Below are 9,807 nucleotides of genomic sequence, written 5' to 3'. Positions count from 1 at the left end.
TGAGAGCCATGGTTTAGTGGGGTTATTGGTGGTAGGTGGATGGTTGGACTGGATGATCTTGTAGGTCTTTTCCAACCTAGCTAATTCTATGATTCAGAAGCCAGAAGTTAGTTTTCTGAAATGGTACTCTGCATTATGAAGAAACAAGTAACACAAGAAGCATTTTAAAATCTAATCCAGAAAATCAGGTTTCTTTAAACACAAAGACTGATTGCCTTAAAAAGAACAGTGGATTCTTCTTTGCACTATGTGATTTCAAAACAACATGCAAAAAAGCAGCATGATGGGACAGCAACTTCCAGTTCCCATGAAAAGCTTGGTTCATAAACAGCAGGAAGGAGGAAAGAGAGTTCGTATTGACAATTACGTGGCTTTTAGGCTGCATTACATGACAGCAAGCCAAGGCAGAGCAGTGCTGCTGCAGTCCTGTACTTCATGGTGCTGCTGTGGATGCACCTGCTGCTGCACTTAAGGCAACCCTCCTTGGTTTTCCTGTTTCTGCAGCAGACTGTACTAATAGCAAGCAGTCACCTGACTGTTCAGTAACATACATCAATCTTCTCCAATAATCAGCAGTAAGAAGAGGGGAGGGAGCAAATCACTGATGCAAGTGACACTGACCCAAACTACCCCAACACTGCACCCTTAGCAAAGGAGGGCCACCCATCAAGAAAGACTGTTTTTGTGTGAGAAAGACTGCATAACCAAACAGCTATAATTAATCATCATAAGCCCCTTTGCAAAGATGCTGAGACAGTGGACAGATGTCTTTTTCCAAATCTAGATGTGCTGATAGAAGACACTGGTGTTCAAAAGTCTGTGTTACTCATGAACTAGAGAAGCCTGTCTCCAGAGCAGGTGCACAGGGCTGTGTGAGAATGCTCCATGCTCCCCTCTTCAGAAAAACACCTTGCAGATGAGGTCAGTGCAGCAGCAAAGTGACAGTAATGACTTGAACTGGCCTGGTTATTTCAGAGTGAATCTGTTCTCAACTGCAGTGGTTTAAATCAGATAGTTTTGATATTAAAAAGCACATCCTGTTTGGACAAGCTTGGTTTCACTTTCATACAAAAGAGCAACATGTAATAGAGATAAGTGAAAGAAAAAACAAGTAAAACACTGGAACTGAATAGAAATGAATGAACTCACTAATTAGATCAGTTTTAAACAATAAAGCAACTACAGAAACTTGTACTTAGTACCTCTGAGAATAACGGCTCCCAGATTCACTCAGAACAAGCCTAACCAACCGTCCAAGTAACTAGAAAGTGGCAATCTATTTCTTTTTACAAGCACTCAGATTATGTAATTAATTATTTTAAGGATGGTTGAAAAATGATGAGAAAGTACATTACCCATATGTAGAAGGCCAGGTACATTCTCCAATATGACACTCAGTTTCTGTTCAAAGTCTCTATCTCCTATATCTCCTTTAAAAGCTACAAAGATCGTGGAATCTTCAGAAGCAGGCTCCTGATTCAGTTTGTCTTCCTCCAGTCCTGAATCCAAATCCACCTCTAAGTCTTCCATAGCTGAGGAGTACAAGGAGGCATATGTATCTCCCAGGTTTGGTAGGTCATCCAAAACCATTGTGTCCAACAGCGGGAGCCAGTCAGACATTCAGAAGATACTTTGAAGAGGGAAAACAAATAAAGTACAGTGTGTAAAGACATGAACAACTGTATTCAACAGTGTGCAAAGAACACTGACAGAAAACCTACCAGGTGACCCGGTGCCAGGGTCTGCGAGACAAACGGTGTGACTCCGAAAAGTGTGGCCATTGCAGCGGCTGAGCTGTTTGTCCACCAGAACAAACAGAAGTCGGTGGTTTCCTGGCAGAATCCTTCCACATGTGCCTCGAGCAGTATTCCAGCTGACCTAAATGATAAAAAAAAAGGGGAAGGTAAATAAAATCAATTACACTCATCTCCACATCATACAGAGGACAAACAAGAATCCAGTAACAATTCCGTGATGACTTGCTGCCAGGAAATTGTGGGGCACTCAACAACACTTTATTTGCAGGGAGGGTGAGGGGGAACCACCAAATGTATTTGTAGGGAATGCAGATGCTTTGTACAACCAAGCAGTAGGAAAGGCACAGCACCAGGAGATATTCAGCATTTGACAGGAATTTTACTAGCATCCAGGGAACTCCTAAGCACACTACACTTTCTGTGTAAAAGTTTAGGTGTTCTCAGCTGCTGAAGCACATTACAACCTGAAATGTATTGCCTCTGTGCTAGCCCACAGCTTCCCCATCTTCTAGTGGAATTCAGTAAATCAAGTCACGTGGCTAATTCTTCTCGCTTCAAGAAATGCACAATAAATTGCAGTTACATTATGATGTTACCTATGCAGAAGTACAACCTGAGAGAGAAGTTGTCCATACAGTGCGGAGAACAAGAGCAGTGTTTACCAAGATGCACACTCCTCTGCTTTGCCTGCGGCCATGACAGGACCACAGGACCACATGAGACAGCCCAACCCCCCACTCTGGTCTCACACCCAACTCTCAGTGACTATTTCTTATGCAATTTCAAGCATCTACATCAAGAGCCAAAACCAAAAGGGACCAGTTCCTGACCACCACTGTTATTAACAAATTAAACCAACAGGCAAGGCTGTCAAGACCTTGTAACTCCCAAGCTGTTGGCATTCAGTGTGACCCACCAGAAGTGCTCAGCTCGGGATGCCGTGCCCTCCAATAGGATGCAGACCAGCTTCTTGGCAGAGATTCAAGTTCCCAACACAAATTAAAACCACAAGGCAGAGATTAAGGGTGAACTGCAGATACTGGCTGGAAAAAAAAAAGCCTTTCTTCATACAAAAAGTAACCACGTTAGAAAGGCTTAGACTGCGCTGAAATTCGCACAGCCACCTAACCCTGCACTACCCCACTCCTATAGCACCAGCAGGCCTCCGTTTTGTAACACTGCTCAAATTCAGGATTGCAAACACAGGTAGTTTTGTAATCCATGTTCTTCTGCAGACCCACACTGAAAGTAAAAGTACTTCCCATGTATCTCCACAGTGCTTTCATAACAGAACTTTTTTTGTTGTTCTCCAGACTCTTTCATGTTCTGCTCTGTATCTAAATCAAAGGTCTGAGCACTCAGCATCTGCACTAAGTTGAACTCCAGTTCCACATCACATGCCCAGGTAACGAGGATACAACTGATAACCATCTGCAGAAAAGTTGATTTAATTGATTTTCATGCACAAATGAATGGTAAGTGTCCTTGGCAGGGCTGGCTGGGCTGGTTTCTCTAACCACAGAGTATCCCTTCTTTTTCTGCATCCCTGTGTCATTCCCTGTGTCATTCATTACACATATTCTGAGTTCTGGAAGGAAGGAGCTTGGAGCCCAACACAAGGAACAGCCCTAGGGACAACCACACGGGGGCCTGAATGAGCATCCTGTGAAAAACAAGCAGCATCTTCTGGAAATAACAAAACAAATACCTAAAAAACATGTATAACCTTTTCAAAAAGAGAAATCTTGGATCAGTACACAAGGTTTTAAATGCTCAAAATAGGTACAGTTACTCAGAGGGAGATGTTCTGCCTCCACTGAGAAGCACAAATATTTCCGACAATCCCAAACGTCGAGGAAATGACCTTTTCCTCTATAAAAACACAAACTCTTCAATGCTATTTATCTATTTTGAATGTTAGTGTCTGAAGTACTTGTGGCAGCTTTAAAGACTCCTCTCAAACATGCAGCTTTGCCTGCTCCTACACTTGGGTAGGATTTATACTGACTGCAACAGGAGGAAGCGATGATTTGTGAAATCTTCCTCTTCGGGCAGAACACGGCCTGTCTTCCATCCCCGAACCAAATGAATCCCAGCTGCATCCCTCTTGCTAACAAATTCTGTAATCCCCTGGCTATAAGGTTGACTGCAATAAATCAGAAGTCAGCCCACAAGCACAATTAGCACGGATCTTCATTCAACACTCCTCCCTATAACCCTTCCCAACCCCATTCTCCCTCCCTACCCCACCCACCCAATAAATAAATAAATAAATAAATAAACAAACAAACCTTCAGGCCTAAGCACACACAGTAAAACGCCGGTGCTGCAGCGATGCCGGTAACCTTGCGTAGCTGACAGCAGGCCAGGACAGCAGCTCTCATGAGCAAGAGTCACAGTGGAATCAATGTGCAGAACTGCAGAGCAGCCTGAGCTGTGGCAGCAGGCAGCCCATGCCTACAGCAGGAACCTGCAACACAGATCCAGCGCCACGTGATGGGACAGTGCTTAGCAATCCCGGTGGGTCCCCGGGAGAGGGGATCAGAGCAGATCTGAGCTAGCAGGAGAAGCTAAGTGCTGGGGGAACACTGGCTCCAGCCCTGCCAGATGGAGGGGGGACAAAACGAGCTGTGTCTTGGTAGTCATGTCCTGAGACGAGCTCAAATGATTCAAACTTATTGTTACACCTTCCTGTTAAGCAGAGCTTGAAGCCTTTACTTTACTTTCTTCCCATCCCACTTGCACTATGCAAGTCAAGTAAGGCACAGCAAGGCTTTCTCCAGCAGCTGGAAAGGGCAAGAGCAGTTGCTTCACAAGCACGGAAGAATAAGAAGGATGGACGAGCTGGTGTCCTTCATGAGCAGATGCCAGAAGCTGGCACAGAGCAGGGCCCTCATCCACACAGTGGCAATTATTTAAAGCTGCTGAAACCAGGAACAAGAAGAAAAATCAGTCCAGAAATGAGACCACAACCAAGCCCTTCAGGGAATCCAGAACTGACGGCAAGGAGAAAAAGGCTTTGACAGCAGCGAGCAGTGACGTAATTTCCAAAGGACACACAACCCTCCCTGCCTCTGCCTTCACTGAAGAACGTTGCTCAAGCAACTTAATGGGAATAAAAGGAAATTAAAAAAAAAAAAAAAACAAATACAAAAACAACGATCAACACATCCAGCATCCTTGATGTTTCCTTGAGGTGCCTTCCAAGCCAAGGCGTTCAGTGATTTTACAGTTCATTCCATGATTCATACACAATGGGTGTATGATACAAACACCAAAATTACATACTTGTTCTAGACATTCAAATTCAAATGCAACATATACTACTTTTACCTTCCAACACAAATTGCCACAACTTGAGTTATTTTGTGTCTTCAGTAAATTCCAGCCTGAGAAATAGTGTGAAACAGTAACTCCCAAAAATGTAATCCTGAAAGAAAGCCCCTATGTTCCATAAGACAAGGATACAAAATTACAAAAGTACCCAATGTTCCACAGTGAACATCTTGGTTTTTAAACATAGCTTCACAGCAAATCACACCCCTCGCCTTACTTCTGCAAATAGGGCTTTTTACTGCATCCCAATATTAACAGCAAACACTGAGAGCGAGGATCTAGAAAAATCAGCCTTTTGTCACAGGTAAAAAACAGTATACTGTCTGTATGCTCCTTTTGGCTGACAAAACAGAGCAAGTTTTATCCATACTAACGCCCATTTTTTCCTCTTTTGATTCAAGATAAACCCTTCTGGGCATCATTCATTAAAAAAAAAAAAGAGAGAAGAGGGAATAAGAATCTAGCACAATGATGATGCACTGCTACAGCTATGAGCTGCCTTATCCCACGCAGACACGTCCAGCTCAGGCTGACTCCCCACCAAAGCACACTGTGGGCCCACACGAGCACCTCAGTGGGATATTTCTACTGCAGATGGCCAACAAAGCAAGGCGAACCAACCTCGGATCCTGCTCCTGTTCTTGGCTTCACCATGTTGCTCTCCAACCTTTCAGTGTAATGAAAGCACAGCAGTAAACTAGTGACTTCAGTAAAACCAAATCAGGGGTTTTATAGTAGCATCACAGTGATGTTCTTTGAGCACATTTCCTGCTTACACAGAACCTGCTCATCAGGTTGAGGGAACAAATCTCAGAAAAACAAAATTGAAATTGGGTATTTTCTACCTAGAAAAGAGAAAAATCCCTTTAAAAGCCTCAGTATTGTGGTTGGCATTTCTGCTAGCGCAGCAGCCCCAAGGGAGGGAAGCACTACTCACATTACATCACATTACGCATGCTTTGCAGCACCTTTCTTTGCTACCTACCGCTTCTGGACCTCTGGTAAATTCTTGTGTCTCTACACATCGTAACTCAAGAAGCAGCATAGGGCCAAGCAAAGAATCTCAGTGGCTAAAACATAAGGATAAAACCGCTGATTCCAGCTATATCGGTGACTACACCCATGTAAATGCCATGTAAAAACCAGCCATCAAGCTGACAAGCAAAACCAAAATCTGAAATGCAAAATTTTAATACCATTCACTAAATGTAGGCCAAAACTGGGAATGCAGCTAAAGCAAACACGTTCCAGCTTCTCCTCCTTTTCACAGCAGGACGCTCTCTGCAGCGTGGCCATGGGGATGTGTGCCAAGGAGCAGACGGACCGCAAACAGTGGCTGGGCCCAGCTGCCCCAGCAGCTCCGGGGCAGAAGGAGGCACTCAGGAGGAGGGACACTGGCTGCTGCTGCCTCCATTCCCCTGAACACTTGGCAATATCAGGTTTGGTTACAGAAAGTTACTAATCAGCATTAGCACATTACCTCCAACTTTCCTTACAGTAAGTGATCCGATACAGACCTCGGGAGTGCCCAGACACTAAAGGGATACCTTTGCAAAGAGCTCAGTCAACACAAAAAGGTCCAGTTTGCTCTGTTGCTTGCCCAATTGTCAGTGAAGCAAAGCTTACAGGAAGGCAGGCTTCATTCGTCCTGATGCACAGCTTTCCTCTATTCCTGTATTTTTCTACTGCACTTCCACAGCCCTCAGGCACAAAATGCTTAAAACCTGTGTTTTTCTGAAAGATGGAAAACCACAGATTGCTGCAATGCATGTGCTGCATTTTTATGCACATTGTTTAGTGGAACATTGGCATTGTTAAGGTTTCATGAAGCTGAAGTTCATGAGCTGCGCTGCAACTTTACAGCTCGAGCCACGCTGCTGTGGACACATCTCCATCCGGGCAACTCATTCTTATTTCGACAGCAGTCAACAGCCTCCATCACCAAGGCTGCTCTAAAAATAAAGCCCAGTGCTAACTCCAGAGCAAGCTAAGTAACCACATGGAGAAATCCCCACGTGTAAGAGCTGAGATAGACCCCAGGAGGCTCCGAGCCTTCTGTGCGAGTCCACTCAGCACCAGCACTCCTCACAGAATCTGTCAGCTGCGCAACGTAATTAATGTCAGACGTTAAGGATATTGCTATCTAGAAGAAATATACCACAGCTTGTAACAGATAAATGCTGTGACAGTGCTGTGCAGTTGGTAACTTTTCATTAAGGCCCATCAATGTAATTAGCAAATAAGTAAAATGAGAAGCTATTTAACCTTAGATGTATCTTGACAAGAAACCATTTGATCTCATCTTCTGAAGGCTACGAGAAAATTCCTTGTCAAGTAGCAACCTAGTCAACGTGTGGAGGTGACAAGCTTCTTATCTCAAGTTGGACCGACCCCCAAATGAAGCAGACCGGGCCAACAGCCCCACACGTGGCTCCTTTATCCCAAAATCCTCACCGATGTTCAGAAATGCTGGTATAACAAGAGTAGGTATTCCTGTGACTCTCAGTCCTGAACTGAAGTCTGACTGGAACCTCCACTCCTTATTTACTGCAATATCCTTCACTAGGCTCTTCTCCAAATAGTGAAAGCTCATGAAATTTCACTAAAATTTATAAAATCCTGAAACACTCTGAAATATGAAGAAAAAAATTAAGTGCAATGTAAATGGCTTAAGAGTAATTCCTTTGATGTGCAGCATTCAGTAAGGAGAATGTTTGCTCAGAAGAGAAAGAAAACAACCAAAATCATCATAAACACACATTAAGGAGCTATGGCTTTTGATAAAACTGAGGTTGTTCTGAGACTCTCCTGACTGCATAAAAGCTCGCAGCACATTCTGTGCTCTCCCAAGCTTTTGGCAAAATGAAATCCTGAAAGTGTTAACTATTGTCACTACTGCTATTAAGAGCCACACGGTCTCTATGGTAAAACAGATGCAACAAAATTAGACAGCAACATATTAGTGTGGGATAGGAAGAGTGTCAAAGAAAGTCTCAGAAAGAACACCTCTCTTTCCTCTACCACCTCTCCGTGCAATCCAGAGCCCAGCCTTTCCTTCTGATTAGGCCACAGATAATCAGTGTCATACTGTCCTGAGGCAAGCCCTCAGCTACCAACGTGTGTGAGCTAAGACACACACAGGCTGCATGGCTGAAATGTCACCTGCATGGGGTGGCTGCTGCTGAAGAACAGCTGACCTGCTCAGAGGCCAGCAAAAGTTTGCTAACAGGGCAGAGCAAGAGGCAGACAGGACTCACAGCAACCACTGCCTCAATAAAGCAAATATGAAAAAAGTTCCCTCTGTTAGCCAGATGGGAAATCTCTCACCTGGGATACGATGATGCATCTTCCCTGCCTCAGGTCTGCATATGTCTAGCATGATTTTTCTTTCCATTTCTTCACCTTAGCTTTTCCCAGCTCTAAGCATTCTTTTCCATAGCTTCTGCTCTGGCCAGCAGTTAGGAACAAGTTTGTGTCCGAGCACAATTTCTACAATTCAGCACAGACTCTCAGCTTTAAGTGCTGCTGCTCATCCAGTGGGAGCTCCCTGTATGTCATCGCATTTGTATTTCTCAATAGAGGCCACATGGTTTTGAAAGAGATGCCAACACCAAGTTCCCTGCCCTTCAGAGGGACACCAATGACCTGTAACAGCTCTATTTCCACTGCAATCCAACCATTACAGACACTTTCACTCCTCAATGTCCTTGGCAGCAAACCTTCTGCCTTTGCAAAACTTTTAAACAAAGTGTATCTATGTAACTCAACTGCAATTCCGGCTTCCTTCCAAAAGCAGTCAACATAGTATTCAAAAATAAAAATGTACTGTAAGCTCATTCAATGGCCTAGTTATGAGTTTAAGATATTTAACATCTGCTAAAAGGTATGTGTGATCTTTAGCAGTATCACAGCTGAGAAGAATTGAGTGATAGTACAAGTGTTCATCAAAATGCAGCTCTGTTGCCCCATGTTTCAAGTATTGAAGCAGCTGAAAAGTGAAAGCATTAATACCTAGTTTACAAATGTAGGTAGGGGCCTGGGTTTCTCATGTTTTCCCATATGTTTCAAAGAAAGCAGCTATTTCTTTACTAGAACAGCGTAATATTACTGCACACTGCCTGATGTTACCAGCAAGTTCCACAGAACACAGACTGGCCCGAGCAACCCCCAGCCCAGGGGGCACGGCTCACCACTGCTCCTTCCCGCAGGGGCCAGGTGAAATAAAGAAAGAAAGGTCGGGCTTTCTCTTTTTTTTTCTTTTCTTCTAAGAAACCGAGCTTGGAGAGAGGCAGGAACCACACCAAATGTACAAGATCAGGAGCCTTTCCATCACTACACGCTGGCGAGTTACAGAGAAATTCAAACAAAAGCTAGGGCTCAAAGAAACGTCATCGCACCCTCACTGACATCTTCAAGACACCCATAGCCCGCGTGAGGCCAGAGAACCAACCCCAGAAACAACGCCCGAGCCGACAGCGAGCTTCAGCACAGCTTCAGCGAGAGTCGCTTTCCTCCTCCCGGGGCTGCGCGCTCCCGGCTGGGCCTGGCCCGAGAGCTCCACAGGCCGCGGTAGGGACGCAGCTGCGGGCGGAGCCCCGGAGCTCAGGCCGCGGCCCAAGCAGGGCTCGTTGACGCGGCCCGGCCCGGGGCCCCGGCCCGCGGGCACCCCTCGAACCCCACGGCTGAGCGCGGCCCAGCCCTCCCCAAGCGGCGG

The 9,807-nt window shown here is 44.9% G+C and overlaps 1 protein-coding gene across 2 annotated transcripts in view; it reads right to left on the bottom strand.

Moving 5' to 3' along the window:
- NCOA6 (nuclear receptor coactivator 6) overlaps positions 1-4,861 on the bottom strand; it is a 37,736-nt gene extending 32,875 nt beyond the window's left edge. Inside the window, exons 1-3 of one of the 2 annotated variants that reach the window (XM_021417095.1) lie at positions 4,049-4,861; positions 1,722-1,878; positions 1,356-1,630 (exon numbers count right to left, since the gene is read on the bottom strand). In XM_021417095.1, the coding sequence (XP_021272770.1) occupies positions 1,356-1,620 (265 nt within the window). In that variant the 5' untranslated portion in view covers positions 1,621-1,630; positions 1,722-1,878; positions 4,049-4,861. The remainder of the gene's footprint in view (positions 1-1,355; positions 1,631-1,721; positions 1,879-4,048) is intronic. The other variant, XM_021417094.1, reaches the window with a different exon arrangement.

Source organism: Numida meleagris, chromosome 19 (assembly GCF_002078875.1).
Source record: "Numida meleagris isolate 19003 breed g44 Domestic line chromosome 19, NumMel1.0, whole genome shotgun sequence".
NCBI lineage: Eukaryota > Metazoa > Chordata > Aves > Galliformes > Numididae > Numida > Numida meleagris.
This window is presented reverse-complemented; position numbering and strand designations above follow the sequence as displayed.